This window comes from Centruroides sculpturatus, unplaced genomic scaffold (assembly GCF_000671375.1).
Source record: "Centruroides sculpturatus isolate CEXI.00-Female unplaced genomic scaffold, Cexi_2.0 scaffold531, whole genome shotgun sequence".
Taxonomy (NCBI): domain Eukaryota; kingdom Metazoa; phylum Arthropoda; class Arachnida; order Scorpiones; family Buthidae; genus Centruroides; species Centruroides sculpturatus.
Genome location: NW_019384680.1, coordinates 328,293 through 347,859, shown reverse-complemented (window position 1 = coordinate 347,859; position 19,567 = coordinate 328,293). Strand labels below are relative to the sequence as shown.

Sequence of the window (19,567 nt, the reverse complement as noted above, 5' to 3'; positions counted from 1 at the left end):
AGAAAATTAATAGTTGGAATAGAGTCATGTGGCTAAAAGGAAACTGACTGCACTAAAAAGTTTTTAAAACCTATCTGACAACCTCACAGGTTGTCAGATAGGTTTTAAAAACTTTTTAGTGCAGTCAGTTTCCTTTTAGCCACATGACTTTTTTCTTTTTAGCCACACTTCTTTTTATAAAACCTATCTGACAACCTCACAGGTTGTCAGATAGGTTTTAAAAACTTTTTAGTGCAGTCAGTTTCCTTTTAGCCACATGACTTTTTTCTTTTTAGCCACACTTCTTTTTATAAAACCTATCTGACAACCTCACAGGTTGTCAGATAGGTTTTATAAAAAGTAAGGTAAAATTCCTGGAAATGTAGCCTAAATTATTTTTAAAGTGGTCCAAAAAGTAGTAAGTTGCCCAAATGAAGTAGCCTACAGTCTATAAATACATCAATCTGCTACTTATAGCCCAATCTTGCAATCTTGAAAAATCAGCCATATTTTATGTAGAGGAAAAAAAAAATAAAGCAATTTGTCCATGTGTAAGGCGATACCCAAAAATGTGAAAAACAAAATGTTACTGTGAAAGCAAAGCCATACTGATCACTTTAGAGTTGTTCTTAATCTATTGTTCTCTTATAGCATAGAGGCATTTCAATCTAAATGAACAAGTTAACATATGCATATCACAGCTCAAACAGAATTTTCACTTTAAATTTCAAAGTACCATATTCCAAACTAACCAAATTCCTTAATATGTACAACTATCTCTCTGACCAGGACAAAAGTATGGTTATGAACTAATAAGATTTTGAACTATCCAAGTTTGAATTAACAAGGATTTATGTATTAATTTCAGCAAGCTGAATGAGCTCTATCTTGTACAGCTTCAAAGATTTAATGGTTTTCAAATGCTTTCGACAGATTTGAATTTAAAACCGTTATTTTTGTGTAGTTTCACAACAAAAGTTCAAAGTTCAGAGAAATGATATCTCCATTGTCAGACATGAGCTATTAGCAAGGTTCACAGTTCAATTTTTGAGTATTTGTTGTGAAAGTAGCACACACAATTCACTATTATTATAAGTAACTTTTGTGAGTAATTTTTAAACAGCTTATCTCCAAAATTACTAAGAATAATACCCATGTTCATATAAAGTTTTTTTGTTTAAACTGACCCATACTATCATCTCCCAACTGATTTTCCTCTTAACACTACTTACACACAGTGAGTCGAGAGATTTTCTTATTTAGTGATATCTATTTTCACAAGATGTATAAATAATGGAAAATAACATTATTTGAGAAATATACAGATATAATAGCATTCTAAATATTTTAATCAATGTTTTCAATTATCAAATATGGATTTACCTGAACATTTCTTCACTAGAATTTGATAGTCTGGTTTTGGTATAAAACCAGTGTTGCATTCACAAAAATAACTGCCTTCAATTATTATACAAGTGGTGTTTTTTGTACAACTGCTCATGGAACAAGGATCTTCAACTGGAGCTAATAACAAAAATTAAAAATTATCATTTATTTTCAATTTTACATATCATTTTATTATATATTTAAATAATAAAATATATATAATTGAAGTTTTATGTTATGACCTAAGCAATTCCTAGAAAACTATCATGATTAACCAAGTGACACATTTCCCTTAATTTCAGTTCAACATTGTGTCTATGCTGAAACAAAATTAATTACACTGCCTTCAAAGACCATGATGGCAACAAAACAGGAAACATTCATAATTCTAAAAATTTATAATAACCATCTGTCAACAATGAAAAATTTCTAGAAATAAATTAGTGACATATTTTTAGATGTCTATATTTTGATGTAATGACAAAACATGGAAATAACTGTTAGTAAACTTATTATACAGGCTGGGCAAAAAGTCCATAAAAACTTTAAACATTCATAAGAAATGGAAGTATTATCAGAATGAAATGTGATTTGCATAATAAGTATTGTCAACATGGGAAATTTTTGTTGATGGAAAAAATTAGTTCCAAAAATCACTGATAAGGGGCATTGACATACAAAAGAAATGCAAATGACAATTAAGATGACTTTCAACATGTTTATTAGACAAGCAAGTATTTCACCACAGGATATAACAATTTAGCAGAGTAATAATGCCCACAACTGCATAGTGCAGCATATACATATGGATGGATGTTACTTCACAGCAAATAGCATTTTTCAATTCCAACAATGTGGAAGGACCTGATCAAAACACTTGAAACTTTAAATATCCCCCCACAATCAGAAATCACATTGAAAGTCATTGTCTTTTGTACACCAATGCCGTCTACTGGTGATTTTTTCCATCAACAAAAACCCTCATGCTGACAATATTTACCATGCAAATCACATTTCATTCTGATAATTCTTCAATATTTTATGAATGTTTAAAAAGTTTTTATGGATCTTTTGCCCACCCTGTTTAACAATGATGTAATTACATAAATTTATAAATTAGATGATAATTGTTAATACATTTAATTTATTACAAACAATACATCAAATAAAACTTTCTGCATATTTTTATTCTGATTTTCTTAATAATAATGAAAGGACATGTTAAGAAATAGAGAGAAGTGACATGTTATTGAATGTGTAAAAACTAAGAGAACTTTCCAAAAACAAGTTTAATCTTCAATTTTAAAAATTTTAAACAAAATAACCTTATATATTAACATAAATATGATTTGTAGATAGAACAGTTTTAAATTTTGTTGTTCTAATATTATAAAAACAATTTATAAGAACTTAAAAATTACAAATTGTATCTTCTTAGTTTTGAAGAAGAAAAAAAAAATAAATACATAAATAAATAAAAAAATTCTATTCTATTCACACTTGTAGCAATCAAAAATCAAATTAATTCAAATAATACCTTTGGTAATAGGAATATTTTCTACAATAGGAATATCTTCAGTATTAGAAATAGCTGGTTTTTCTGTGACAAAATGTGTATAATTAGCTATCTCTGCAAATTAAAAAACATAATTAAATAAGTACACAGTAAACTGTTCTGTTTAAAAAAAGAATAAAATAAAATACTTGTAAATATATACTAACTAAAGTGAAGTATAGTTAATAATGCAATATAGTTAAACTTATCTATTTTTATTGCTATATTATGAACAATATACCCTTGCATTACAGGCTAATTAAGATTTCATCTAATATGACTGATATGAAATAGGACAAAATAGAACTCGCAAGCATGATATAAGATAAGCAAAAAATATGAATAAGATTCAAACTTGACCTCACAATAGTAGATTGATTTTACCTCTTCACCATCTAAATAGAGCCTCAGGTACTTTCTGAACACAAATTCAAATCAAATACAAATGTTAAAAATTAAATTTAGTTACTACATTTTGTAAACAAAAAAAATAAAGTATGCAAGTGTGTGATTATGTTTTAGAGACACAATAATACTAGCTGATTAGAAACCTTATCTAGACAGCCAATAATCAACACTTTGTTCAGACAATTGAAAATTATTTAATAAAGTATATCAATAAATATAAAAAGAATTTCTCTAGTAATAATTTAAAATGATTAGTATATTTTTTTACAATAGAGATGAATAAAATATCACAAAAATTACAGCCATTTAATATAATTCTGCTTTCATTGTTGAAAAATTTCATGATAAAGCAATTTGTAAACTTCTAGAGATAATTACTTGTATAAAGCAAGACTATCAATAAAATACTGGGTTCTACAAATTAACTATATCACAACATTAGTGACATGAAAATAAATTAAACAAGATATAATGGAATGATGTTCAAAATTTAATTATATGTATTTACTGATTAATAATAAATTGGTTATTTTATTTATTTTTAACAGAAATGATAGAAAATTTTTTAACTATATTGTAAATAACTTTAATTACTTAAATATTTATGCTTAAAATGATTTAATAAAAAAAGATTAAATAAAACATGATAATTTCTTAAAAATAATAATAATTCAAACAAATATCTTCTTTAAGTTTTATTTAAAATGTATCAATTTTAAACAATAAAAGTTAGTTTATTTACTTTTGTAAAAAGAAAGCTATTTTTTTAATATGCAAGAATTGTTAGTTAACAAATTATAAAAAAAGAATAATTTTAAAATTGGAACATATCTATGCATTATTAATTAAATCTTTAATTTCTCTTTTACCTTCACACATTTCTGAAATGGGATTTCTTTGTTTGCCTTGCTCACAAACACAAACATATCCTTTTTCACTTGTAGGATCATTATGACAATTAGCTTTTTCTGCACGACAAAACCTGTATCCTGAACTGTCTTCACTGCACTGATCCTCTATTAAAGAAAAATTAATCAATCATCATCAAATTTTAGATATCAGACAAATATTCAAATTAAACATGGAAGTTTGAAATAAAATATATAATACAATTAAAATTCAATACTGAGGTATCTTTTGTAAGTTAAATTTTAAATTTCACAAAAGAACCAGAGCATCAATGTGTTAGAAGTTTGCAGTGGACTCAAATTTATTAGTAGTTCACAGATGTAAAAAAAGTTATTTCCACGAGCTTGCAAATCCAGAGTGAACTTCTAATACATGGATATTTTTACTTCTTTTATGAAATTGTAACCAGTATTATGTGAAGAATATCTTATCTTCTAAACTTCAATATAACAAAAACTATATTTCTGTGTAATAAATAACAACCAAAAGCAATATTATGGAAAAAAATTTTACTTTTTCATTTAATATTGTCTTTTAATTCTCATATGATTAATTTATTCATTGTAAATTAGTGAATGTAATTCATTTCCAAAATTATAAAAAACAAAAACACTCATGTTTATTTGTGGACAGTAAAACAAACTATATAAAATATATATTCAGGGTTCCTACTCAAATTTTTATTTTGAATTCTATGACTTTCCCTGACCAACTTTGTCCAAATTCCATGACCTCACATTTCTTACAGTATGGAATAGCAACAAATTAAAACAGCATTTTACTTACTGTGAACATTGAATATATCTATCCCTTCTTTTTACACAGCTGAAATGTTCCAAAAGACCAAAAATATAGTATATACATCCTGTAGAAAAATGTCTGATAAGATCCACAACTTCAATGTAATGAGATAATAAGCAATTTACAAATGAAACATGAGCTTTTTTATTTTAACATCATTATTTGTATATAAATCTAGTAAACAAAGTAGCATAAAATCAACAAACAATATTCTCTGATATGCAAATAGTACTGTGATATGCACTGTACTGTGCTTAAACATGATTACACATCGTAAAAAATTATAAATGTGAAAAATAATTAAATTATAAATTTTTACTGATCTATTTAGCTGTTTTGAAGTGAACATTCTAATAGATTACTGTTTCAAGTTTTAAAAGTTTTCAAAAATTTTAATTAGCTGTCTTTTATTCAAATTTAACAATATCATCTTTTTATAATTGCTGAATTTTTATAAATAAAAATTAAACACTATTACATAAAAGTAGTTTATCTGTTATTAATCCACAACTGTAAAATTATATGGCTTCAAGTGGTGAAAAAAGCCATTATTTATTTTTTGATCATTAATGAATTCTGTAGTCTGTTACAAAAGTGTAAATTTATATCTTAATAAATTTTATAAAATTAATATACTGGAAAGAAATTGGAAATTATGTTTTGTTACACAATAAAAATCATTAAAATAAAAATGATATTTGTAATTTATTGGTATTATTTATCACAATGATGATCTCAATTTTTAAAATCAATTCATTAACATCTTATCTCAAATTGAGGGTGTGAACATAATTGTGGGGGTTTGGAAAGGGATAAAATATTTTGGAAAAATTTTAATCCAGGTACATTATCAAAAGTGTTGCAGATTATTCTCTCAAATTCATGATAAAGCAGTTTTAAAATCTGAAAATGTTTAAAATTTAAAAATGCTAATTGATCTGGCAGTATATTATACTAGCTGTTACCCATGACTTCGATCGTGCGGATTTTGCAAGCAAACCCCATTTATATTCAGTATTTCAACAACCATAGTAATTGTCATATAACACCTACAGCTGAGAATGATGAGAATTGCTGAGAATCAAACAAACTATTTTCAATTTGATCAATTTTCTGGGACGTTTACAATCATTCTATAATTGAACCAATATGCAATAACAAATTTGAATTTAAAACAGTTCGAACATTTGGTTAAAAAATCGAAATATATAAAAATATTTGTAACAATGTCTGAAATGTTATCAATTTAATACACCTAAGTACTCAATGAAGACTAAACGTAGTTAAAAACAAAAAATTGCATCTGAAATAGTACAGTAGAAGCCGTTCTTCAGGTTAAGCCTTAATCCTTTCCTCTACCCCCAAGAGGGAATTTCAAAAAAATCCCTTCTTAGTGTGTGTTTTCATGATGTATCCTAAAAGTGTACAAAATTTCACCTTTTTAGGTTCAGTGGTTTTGATGAATCACTCAGTCAGAACAAGTAATTTTATATATTTAGATTAGGGACTGTTTGATCCCTGGAATTTAGCAATGCCCTTCTCGGTGTTGCATTTTATAATAATTCTTCACATAAACAATTAATGTTAGTTTTAAAAGTGGCCTGCAACTGTCAGTAAAAGTAAACCTTTGTATTAACTGTCAAAACATTAAAACAAAATTTAAAAACAAACAATTTGATGTGATTTAAAGTTCTGATTTTGAGTGATTTTAAAATATATTCTTACAATAGAACAGAACAATAAGTAAGACTTATTACACGCATAAAATTAATTCATTATATGCAATTGTGCAAGGTTCAGCACTAAGCATCCCAGAAAAATTCTCAATGTTTTTGAAAGATGGTTTCAACAAAATCAGATAAAGAAAACAGTCATGCATGTAAGACAAAAATTTTATAAAAGATGGATTTGTACATTTAGCAGTGTTCTTTAATACTAAAAATGTTACAATAGAAAAACAGATTCTGCTATATTCATAATAAAGGTTGAAGCATTACTTCTTGCCGCCTGCAGATGGCTATACTTCGTCAGCTATATTCCGCAAATGAAATTAACAAGGCAGCTAAGCAGACAGATTCCTCGATTTTTCTTGACTTTTTGACAATTTTCGACAAATTTCCTGACTTTCCATGACTTTTCCTGAACACTAATGAAAATCCCCAACTTTCCAGGTGCATAGGAACCCTGTATATATTTTTAGAGCTTTAGTCTCATTGCCAGTCCATTATTAGAACAACCAAACACTGATTCATGTCTATATTTCTAATAAATACTTAAACTGTATTAAATATTTAGCTGTAAATTATTAAACTAATTTGGCCATTGAATCATGTCCAAATTCAGCTGAAGTAATTTAAGTTTCATAATTTGGTTTAATTGAAACATGATTATATGAATAGAAAGTTTAAACTTGTAAAACAAGCATTTAAACATTGATTGGATTACTACCATTTTAAAGATTTAACTGAATACTTAAAATTTTTTCAGAATATCTTGATTAAAATTTTGTTGTAGCAGAAAAATTTATGTTTGTTTTTGTACATTTATTTGTATTTACTATTGTTTGAAGTGATGATAAAGAATTTGCCTATTACTGACTTTATTAATTGAAATCTTTCAGAGTGCCATTCCAAATCTGCACTCTGAAAGATTTGGAATTGTCACCCAGAAACAAGGGAAGACCAATTGATATTAATTATTTTACATTCTTCTTCTGATGTTTGTTCTGTGAGGTGTTTGTTATCCGAACATAAAAATCTTTCACGAAAGTGTTTGTTGTCCAATTTCTTTGCAGTCCAAACTGTTTGTTAACCGATTACCCACTGTACCTTATTTTAGTAAAATTAACAACCACCATTTCTAATTTTTTTGGTTTAAAATTGCATTGTTTATCTGATAAGATGCTTTTATAAAGCAAAAGTTTTAGTATATTTTTCCAAAAATTGAAAGAGAATTTGTAATTTCTGGAAAGGAATTTATATAGCTACAAATGCATAGCATGAATCATAATATTTGTTCCATATGCTGCTACTGGTACACTGGATCAGCATAGATTGCTTCAACCTTTCAGAATCAGTGTCTGCTAATGCCAGCTGTAAACATTTGGATAAAGAAAAGCATTTTGCATAATTTAGTCTTTCATAATAATAAATACAGTACTGAATGATATTAAAAATTATCATAAAAGAAATTTGTTGGACTTAAGTGGTAATTGATGTACAATTTCTTAGTTATGGAAACATTTTTCTGACAAATATTGCAAAATATTATACTGCCATCCTCCATAAGCATTTCTCAGTTTTTATTTATATAATGCAATCCAGTTTCATAATTTTGTCTCCAAACACACAAACTGTTGGCATTTTTAGTGGAATCAAAGTATAGTGGATGAATATGAAATCTTAAAACACATTAATTGCATAATGCACTTGATGTGCAAGTGCACTATGAAGACTCATTGGATGCTTTAGCACTTGTTATACTTTGAGTTCAAATGCTTGCTAATTGGTTAGCATTAATTAATTAATGAATGACCATTACAATTCTGTTAGCACTTAGCAATGGACTGTTATTTAAACTTTGAGTTTTGTTTCTGTCTGCACATTCAAGCAAGATTTAAGCATATGCAACGTGCTAAGGAAGTGCAAGAAGAAAATATACTAAACAGCAACAATGTGCAATGTCATCTATTGGGAGAAGATACACTTGAAATATTTTGATGAAACTTTTAATTAAACATTCAAAATAAGGGAATTGGAAAAATAACTAAAAATGATAGAAAAGCCAATAATTGCATGAAAGTTATAACAACAACACAAACTATAATAAATTGTACTTTAAAACAGTAGATTGTGAACATAAAATGGTATCTGGCCTAAATACTATGAGAAACTGGAGCTGCGAGATTGTTTTTAACAAATTTTGTTAAAATATTTTATTAAATTTATTTCACAGAAATTTTATCTATCTTATAAAATTTTTGAAGTTGAAAAAGAAACTTCCTTTGTTGCTCAAACACTATTAAGTGTGACAAATTTAAACACTTGGCATTTTTTTCACCTTTATTTAGTTGATTGAGGTAGTGTAAGTCAATTAGAGTTTTATTAATCTCACCTTGAATTCTTTCCCTGTATCCATTGTCTTGATGTCGAACCACATACATTTTCCCTTCATATGATATCTGCCGTTTTTCTATATCAATAAATTTTTCTTTATAATTTGAAACAGTATTTTGTAATTTCTTTGTTGCTCAAACATTACAAAGTGAGATTAATAAAACTCTAATTGACTTAAACTACCTCAATCAACTAAATAAAGATGAAAAAAACACCAAGTGTTTAAATTTGTCACACTTAATAGTGTTTGAGCAACAAAGAAATTACAAAACACAGTTTCAAATTATAAAGAAGAAACTTCCTGTTTTGATGGAAGAAAACAACTCAGTTCTTCCAGAAGTGATAGATAGTGTGGGATTTCTCTCACACTATCCACATGACCACCCGACTGCCATCACATGTAGGGCTTGGAGAGATTATTTCAAATAATCCAATTGGATGGAGTTTTCATATAAAAAGTGATAGGTCACTTCCAAATGCTCTCTCTCTCTCATTCCCTCTCCCCAGTTCTCTAATCATGTGCTCCCGATTCTTCAGTTCTCTCAATCATTCTCCTACTGAGACATGACAAGATAGTAGAAAGAATATTTAAATTTATGTCTCATTCCAAGAATTTCAATGCTCAACATCAAGTAGGCCTATATATGTAACACAGGTAATATTTTGTAAACTCTCTCACAGAATAGGAACTAAGTAATGGATAGTTATTCAAATTATTTCCTCTTGAAATCATTTATATTTAGAGGTTTTTTCCTAAATGTTATATTTTATTTAGAATTTAGTTCATTTGTACTATAAATTTGTTCATCCATGCTTAATAAATATATCCTTTAAAATTAATTATTATCACATTTGATTCATTTTTGCTTAACTTCATTTTCAGCCCACATTATCAACGATTCAACTTAGACCCTCCTATATTTCCGGCATTAAATTTTATTAGTTAATTTGCATCTTAGTTCATGAAAAACTGACTAAGTGGTGTCAAGTTCCTGATTCTGGAGATCTTACCAATTCTCTAGATAAATAACAGCCATCCTTAGTGGGACAGGAGGTATATTGAAACTGACCCTATTCTTACAATACCTCATGCAAACAATCCATCTATTAGCAAACAAAAATTACATCATCAATAACTTCTGAGCTTTACTTATAAAATTAGTTATAACTGAACTAGTTTAAAATTGGTAATAAAATTTTATTAAACAAATTAAAAAAAAAAAATCGGACAAAAAAGTGCAAAAGTTACTCCAGAAGTCTGGGCTTTGCCCAAGCAATTAACAAAGAAAATTTATTATATGTGTATATCTATATTTTATTAATAAGACACTTTAGAAAAAATAAATAAAAGGTGAAGTAATGGACTAATGTAATTTTTGTAGAATATGAAATAAAATAATAAATCATACCAATACATTTAGTTGAGTTTTCATTAAACTGATAACCTGTTCTGCATTCACAACTATAATTAAATATTCTTGTATTTGAAATTATACATATGGCATCTTTTTCTTTACAAGCTATATATCCAGGTTCACCCACATTACAAATGTTAGTAACTATAATGAAAAGTTAAAAACAAATTTAATAAAAATTAAATTATAGAAAAATCATAAAAAAATAAAAATAATAAGATAAAATAAAAATTTCATAAAAAAAGTATAAAAAATAGGGAATATACAAGTATTTTCTTTTTTTGTTTTAATCTGTAAATTTCTGTTATCACAAACATTATTTTTCACATTGTTCAATTTAATTATGCTATTGAAAGTGTCATCAATAAATGTGACAATTCACTAACAGATATAAAAGTAAATATACACACACAACTTCCATAAATGATCAGGCTAGATTTGGATATAATAATTATAAAGCCCAATCATTTACAACAGTTATGGATGTATATTTGTAGATATAAAAGTATTGTATTAAGTAGTGAAATATATTTACCAATTCAATCAATGATTCTAGTTAACTTTATCATGAATGATATCCCATACAACAGATTAGTAATTAAACTAATAAAATTAGCCACACAAATATTTATAATTATCTTCCTGAAATAGTTAACTATTCCCATGATCAAAAAGTATCAAGAGTGGTTCAATAAAATGCAAGACTTAAATTTAATCTGTCCCCTTCAAAGCAATCTTCTCCTACTGCAATGCACTTATGCCAAGATTTTTCCCAATCTTGAAACATGCTTTAAAGCTGTTTTCATGAACCACCTTCAGGAATCACTGCAAATTCTATTTTATGGCATCAATTAACTCAGAATGGTGACCACACAGTGGAAATTTTAGTGGAGGAAACAGCAAAGTCAGTCAGTCAGTCATTTACACCTACTCGCTAACGGAACTTATTTATGACTCAACCCAATATATCGGGTTCAGTTGTGTATATTTGTACAAATAATATTCTTTGTTGACAAGTTTGGCTAATTGGGAGAAATTTGTGATGGACAATACCATGACAATTGAAGAAAACAATAACATAACCTTGATTTTTGACTGACTTTGATGTGGTCTTTTTGGTCTTGCTTTACCTTTCAAGCACCTTCACTTCGTTGTTGAGCTGCTTCAGTATCAAAAGTGTAGTGATGCCACGAATAGTGATTTTGCCAAATACCAAATACCGAATATTCGGCTACACTCTCAACCGAAGCGCTGAATGTTCGACAAAATATGTGTACATTTCGAGGGTGACAGGTTACGACCTGTCTCATTGCGGTGGGTGCGGTAATGACACTGCAGGCGCATTTGTTTTATTCGCAAGTAGATCGTGTCACAACATGCATTATTTGTTCATTGTTACATCAAATTGTGTTACTAATAGTCCTTATTACTAAAAAATATCACTGTTTGTATCACTTTATATGAAAACTGTTTGCCTACATTGGATGGCAGACCTTTACAAGTGGTGGTCAGCAAACGCAAAACAGTAACCAAGCCTGACAGAATTTGCTAAGATTTATCTACTGCCTCCCAGCATTAGTGTATACAGAGAGAGGCTATTTTCAGAAGCAGGTATAGTTTATGAGGAAAAGTGCAATCATTTGCTATCAACAAATGCTGAAAAAATTGTTTTCATTCATCACAACTTACCACTGATAGATTTTAAGCATTAAATTTAATAATTTGTGATTAAAAAAAATACATATTTCAGTAATATGTGCGTTTTTTTTTTCATGATTTGGTATTCAGTATTTGGCCAAATAGTATGCAACATTCGGCCGAATACCGAATATTAAAAAAAGTAGCCGAATACCAAATAGTAGCCAAATATTCATGGCATCTCTAGTGTAGATCTATGTTTCGTCATCCATAATGATGCATTTTAAGAACGATTTGTTGTGAGAAAGCATTTCTTCAGCCATTTGATCACAATTTTTTTGGAAACATTTCAATGTTTTTGGGACAATTTGAGAAGGGACATGCCCAAATTATCTTTTAAAATTGCTTGACAAGATCCAAATGATATGGGAACATGTTCAGTAATGTCCTTAATTGTTAAATGATGATCATTGAGCACCAAATCGTTGGCCTATCAGAGCTATTCATCTTCGACACATTCTTTGCCTTCCTTGAACATCTTGTACCTCTCAAAAACTTGTGTTTGATAGACTATCATCACCAATGGCTTTCTGCAACATTTTCATAGCAGTAATTCTGTTACAAAAACAAAATTTAATGCACTTTCTGTGCTTATAAATGTTTGTTTTGTATATAATGAAAATGGATATTGACATGTGGATTTCTGCTAGATGTCGATAAAAGTCTTACCAAACAAAGACAGTAACCTCCTGAACATGCAGAGTTTAAATAAACCACTCCTGATATTTTTTGATCATATTAGTAAGTTAATACTATAACAAATATGAGAAAACTTTTTGCTTTATATGTAATTTATTCTGAATGAAACTAGGCAAAAATTCATTTTCCATCTAAACACAAACTAATAATTGAGTCAACTGGTACTGGTATGGAGGTTCCAAAAGCACTTGGTTCTAAATGTATATACAGTAATGCGATGATACCTCAACAGGTCATTCAAAATCTAAAGTAGTATTGTATGTTGAATATATACAGTGTGACATTCTCTGAATAAACCAGTTCTGTTGTTATTTTGAATGTTTAAAAGACTAGAATACTTTGTTCATTATAGAGTTTACCATATTGTTAATCAAGGTGTTCTAGTACCATTTAGTCTTATACAGTCAACCCCCCTATAAGATCATAGATACGTTCCATTCTTTAGGAATCCGATTTCTTATGAGTCCTTCCAATCACAGCCCGACACGTGAGAAGTTTATGGACTACAGCTGATTGAAAGGTTTTCTTCCATAAAATTAATCGATTCTAGACTAATCCGACTCAACATTTCCAAAATACGTATATTTTTTTTGGGAATAATCCATATAAACTACGCTATAAACAAAAAATTGTAGGATTACTTACTGAGTGTGCACCATTCGACATCGACATTGCTCAAGCTTGTTTTCGTCGCGGAACAGCTTAGCAAACCGCGGCCGATTTCTAATAACTTATTTTTGTGCGAAAAATTCGCTGAACTTTGGAGACATCATTAATATAAATAATTTTAATCGCTGTTGAATAAGAAATGTTCTTTCACAAGAAATGTATAAAATTACAGTACTGTATTAGACTTATGGTAGCTAATTTACATACTGTACAGACGATAGTTAGCCTAAACTCTCTGTAGCATGGTGTTACGCGGCAGGAAATATATATATATAATTACAATAAAGTTACAATAAATTAAGTTAATATATAATTATATGTACAGTACCTAATTTATATATAATACTGTACAGATGATAGTAATCTGTCCGTAGCGTGGCACTTGACGGCAGAAAATAGTTCAGCTGCCCGATGACGTTTTACGTAATTATAGGAGTTTTTTTTTTATCATTTTTTACGGATACCGTCGCAATTTTTTCACACTTTTATAGGAATCGTAATTATAGGAACCCGTTTTATAGGGAAGGTCTACTGTAAATTAGTGGCCAATATATTGTACTATTGACAAACATATACTTATCACTTTGCATTAAGTTTTGAATAAATTATACTTCAAAATTAATATAATACGAAACAAGTGATAATAGTTTCGGTTCTGGTTTCTGAAGTTTGTTTTGGTAAGTCAACCAAAACAATAATGGCCGTGTTTTTTTATGCAGCAAAAATGTAGCATAAATGACATCATGAGCAGCAACCACTGCATGGCATTTTACAAATGCTTGTCGCTGAAGCAAAATGGATGCTGCCTCTTGTTCGCTAATTTCAGTTTTAGAAAGCAACATATTATTTAAAGAATTACAAGAGAATAAAAAAAAGGAAGTAGCCTATGAAAATTTAATGATCGGCATCACTGTTTCAAATGAAGGCAAAAAATTTAAGCGACAAAAGATACAAAATTACGTTGAAGAGATTACGTCGTACCTTCATATTCTATGGATGACTTCAAATCTCACAAAAAGTTCAACAGAAGTAAGTTTTAACTTAAAATAAGCTAAATTTTCTATTAATTTTTAAATTAACTGATAATGCATTTATTTTTTATAGGAAATTATAAAATTAATAAAATTCAAACAGAGAAATGAAAGTAAAAAAAGGACGACCTCTTATTTCTTCTACAAAGGAAGTATTATTAAGTATTTGGACTCTTGCTAATCAAGAATCATTTAGAGGTATTGGAGACAGATTTGGTGTCAATAAAGGTCATGCACATACAATCTTTATAGACTTCTGTCAAAAAAATGTGTCGTATGATTGGCAAGTTTATTACGTGGCCAAATGATAACTTGGAAAGAACAGTTCATAAGTTTGAAGAATTACATACTATTTCATTGCCTAAAGTAATTGGGTGTTGATGGAACACACACATATATATATATATATAAAAACTCCAAAGGAAGACAGCCAGAGTTATTACAACAGGAAAGGAAGGCACTCTATCCTGTTGCAAATAATATGTGATTCAGAAATGCAAATTGTTGATGCATTTGTTGGTTGGCCTGGTAGTGCCAATAAGTCTTGGGTTTGGCAGCAGAGCCCTATTTATAATATGTTTTTAAATGAATCTTCAAGATATTTAGGAGATAAATATTATTTACTTGGAGATTCAGCATATCTGTTAGATACATTTTTAATTGTACCATATAAAGATTATGGTAATCTTACTGTAAAACAGAAAACACAGTTCTAGCAGAGTTGTGGTAGAACAAACCATAGGTCTGCTAAAAAGGCAATTCCATCGACTGAAATATCTGGACATGGAAAACATTTCATCAATGTCAAGTCATAATGACATCATGTATATTACACAATTTGTGCATTAAATCAAGGTGATATTGACTGTACAGAGGATGCATTTGTTGATGATTATAATGAACCTGCAGACCCAGTTATGAGAAATCTTACAGCTGGATGTATATAAATATAAAGATATTTACCTGTACTTAATTGTTTCATGGTATTTTCGTCTACGGTAACATTTATTTGTTTTTCTCCAGAGCACAATACGACTTTAAACATTTTCGATGTGGAGGCATCCATTTTGCTTTACACATGTAGCAGACGTAAAAGCTGCTTTGTCTTCACTGCAGCAGACATCTAAAAACAGTTTGCTACATTGCAGCACTGCATTTACAAATGGGTTTCAAAGTGTTTGCTGTAAAGCACTTCTCAAGCACGGCATAAAAAAACGCAGCCAATTTTATAAGATAAGTCTACTGCTCGACCAAAACCAAAACCATTTTCAAACAACTTTATTTTTTGCTGTTTTTGATACAGAAGACCTAAGCTAAGGCCATTGGCAATGACTGACCATTGTTCTTCTCAAAATATTTATTTCAATTTCAAATACACTCTATGAACCTTGAAAACTTCAGAAACCAAAACCGAAACTATTATCAAACTTAGTTGGTTTGCAAATTTAATTTTATGGCAACAGATATAACTATTGATATATCAGTATAAGCAAGTGTACCTGCAAGTATACTATTTAACAATAAAATAAAATAAATTTCAAGTTTTATTTTATCACAGCAAAGGTTATCAATGGCATACATAAATCAAATTCAGCTAATAAGCACATAACTCCCAAAAAATATACATATCAATTGAATGTAGAGTACTTAATGAATATTAATCACATTAAAAACTTTCAGACGTTGTGGGTTCAAATTTTCTACAATAATATGATTTATAATTAAAATACACTTATAAATTTTAATTAATATATCAAAAACAACAAAAAAATTTCAGTTATATCTTCTGGTATAATTCAACAGTAAACAAAAGGAATCAAAGTTCATCAGATTGCTTTTAAATAACAACTACGAGTTACAAAATGTAATTACTTATTTATTTGGGAAGAATTATATATCAAAGTTTTCCATTGAATTACTTATTTATTAAATGTATTAATGAATAGTTATAATAGTTTATATAATTCGTTGTTGCATATTTTGATAAAAAACTGGAAAAACATTTACGACAATGGAATTCTCTTTATTGACGTGAGTCACACCACGTGTAGTTTTGGTTTTGGTTTTGATTTAAGACTAATGTAATTTCTAAGGTATATAAATTAAATAGTTAAATTACTTACCTACTGAGATTACTTTTGAAAAATGGAGAACGGAAAACAAAAACAATATTTTAATCGAAATCATTACACGGTAATGATATATTTACAAAATGTGGATGAATTTGCTGATACATATACGATTTCACTTATTACATAGTAACACTTCAAACTCAGTAAAATAACAACTTCGTTTCTACATTCGAAAATGATATTCTTAACATTCAACGTGTAATGAAATAAATATTATTTGAAAAATCACTTGAATCTCAAGCAAATTCACTCAGTCTTAAGCAGGTAGGAATGAAGAAATGCTCGTACACCCGCGAAAACAAATCACAAATACAGGATATGACGTCACAATATAAATATGCATGAGAACAAAAATAATCTAATAATCCAATAAAAATTAAATGCTTAATTAACTATTAATGTTGCTATTTTAATTTTTATTTTCATTAATTTTAATAGTACTAAATTGTACGTCTGGAAATTTATAAGGCGATAGGTAATTGCTCTAATAATCGCATTAGGCGCTTACATTTTTTCTGAATTAATAGAATTAATCATTTCCTGATTAGGAAATTTCTCTAAAAATTATTAAATCAACTCGGAATTCATTATAGAAAAGTAAATCAAATATAGTAAAAAATAATAATGTATTACAAATATTTTTATATAATAAATACAAAAAATTGTATTTGTGGGCTTGGTCGAATCCACGACGAATATGATAAAAGAGTTCTCTTAGTGGCCCAAGTCGAAAAAAGTTTAAAGCAGGGCTGTGGAGTCGCGTAAAAATCTACCGACTCCAACTCCGACTTTTCCTTACCAATCCGACTCCGACTCCGGCTAAAACACCAAAACTCCACGACTCCAACTCCGACTCCGACTCCACAGCCCTGGTTTAAAGAGAAAATAACAACAGTAGCACTTCTCTTGACCGAGGGAGACATTTTTGTTCGAAGGTGCTATGTCATATGACTGGTTGATGGAGAAACAAATTTGTCCACCAACTACGGAATCCTTTAGTGTTCGTTTCGCTTTAAGTTTTGCTTTAAAGCGATGTTTCTCTCCTTAAAGATTAACCAAATTCAAACACTCGATTTTGCATAATTTAAACGTGTATACATTCTCAATCTCAATAATTCAGTAATTTGATAAAGAAATTTGTATTAATTCGAAGTCTATTGCTTATCATTATTTAAATATTTTTGTTTAATATATATCGTAAATTTTCGATAAGTTTTCCACAAGATACGAATTTGATTAATTGCTAATCTCGCTGTGGAGGTGAGATTAAATTAACTCCATGTGACCTAATAAAAAAAACTAGCCTGCGATTACGATGAGGAAAATATAGAAGTATGATATGCTTTAACATATATATGAGCATACATACAGTTAAACTCTGTTAATACAAAGTTGAAAGTTTGAGGGGCCGAGGGGGAAAGATTTCGAAACGAAATAATAACGATTATATGTGATATCGTTCTCGTCTCCAGTGAGATCTGGACTGCTAGCGGTAACAATCAGCGTCGTATGGGAGCGGTTTTGAATGCCTCGTTTACAAACAACACAACCCGTTTATTAGACAATTTAACTCACAAAAAGTTTCATAGTCACGAAAGGTTGAAGTCCTTGTATACTTCGGCGCGAAAGAAGAGGAAAGTCCGGCGAAGAAGGTGATTTCCATTCACTGACCTGATGTTGCAGTCCAGTTGTAGAACAGGAAACGATGTCCGATGAATGCAGATCGGAATGTCCGAAGTTTCTCTCAACGGAGGTCTATAACTTTCAGAGGATACATCGGCAAAGGACGAAGATGGAACCTTGCGGGAAGCACCCCCAACGAGGGACATAGCCTCTTGGGACGCTACGGCAAAGAACGAAGTGTTGTTGTAGGCTGGACTTAAATATCTTTTCGCCTCGCAAATCATCACTTTATTAGTTATTAATCCCCTTTCTCGGTCCCAGATTGGTCTTTCTCTGTTACCAGGTAAAATTAGACCAGATCAGTTCTCGAGAAAGACGATTGTTTATTAGTATAATTCGACATCGTCTTTCGTTCGGTGTTCTACTTTAAATAATATTTCCCTTCTTGTTTGTCTTCTTTCGATTCTGTAAGCGAGAACTAGAAGAAAGCATATTGAGTTCGCTTTCTTGGTTCATCATGTAATCAAGGGCGCGTTTGAAAATTGTAACCGGTTTGTAACACACTTATTGCATAGTACTTCAGTAGATTCTTCACGTTACGAATTAACAAAAATGTCTTCAGTATCTCCACTTATTGTTGGGTTGCAATTTGAAAAACTTGTAGACAAATTCTCACTATCGTCCGTCCGTTCGTCTGTCTTTTCATAACCTCGAGAACTGAGTTAGATAGATGAAATTTGAAACCAAATATAGAAACCTTACGGGTATGAGCCCTGATTAACTATATAAGAACTTCCGATGCAAACCGAAAGTAATTTTATTTCTATTCAAAATCTTTCCTCGAAAGGTGTTAGATGGCAGGCACGACTCTATTGTTAAAGAAAAAGTATAAAGTACAGGGGTAAGCCGCTACTAATTTGAGGTGGCGACATAAATTTTAAATTAAATAAATTAAAAATGTGATTAAAAATTGCAGCCTGGCATTGTGACGATGTCTCAATAAATAATTGCTCGTTTCTTCTGTATTGACTTTGGGTCCCAGATGAGCGACAGTTTTTCAGTATGTTCACTATTTTTACGGGAATTCTTTTCCAACTGACTGAGTGTATCAAAAATATCCTTATTGCAACAAGAACCAGCTCCCAGT

At 29.5% G+C, this 19,567-nt stretch overlaps 1 protein-coding gene across 1 annotated transcript; it reads right to left on the bottom strand.

Moving 5' to 3' along the window:
• Window positions 1–313: 313 nt before the first annotated feature.
• On the bottom strand, window positions 314–17,101 carry LOC111626951 (adhesion G protein-coupled receptor E1-like). The gene is made up of 5 exons (XM_023370491.1): window positions 16,789–17,101; window positions 10,563–10,712; window positions 4,198–4,344; window positions 2,903–2,995; window positions 314–1,503 (listed from the first exon to the last, which is right to left on the bottom strand). Exons 1-5 carry the CDS (start codon window positions 16,850–16,852, stop codon window positions 1,340–1,342), a joined length of 618 nt encoding a protein of 205 aa, XP_023226259.1. The 5' UTR covers window positions 16,853–17,101; the 3' UTR covers window positions 314–1,339.
• Between the last annotated feature and the right edge of the window lie 2,466 nt (window positions 17,102–19,567).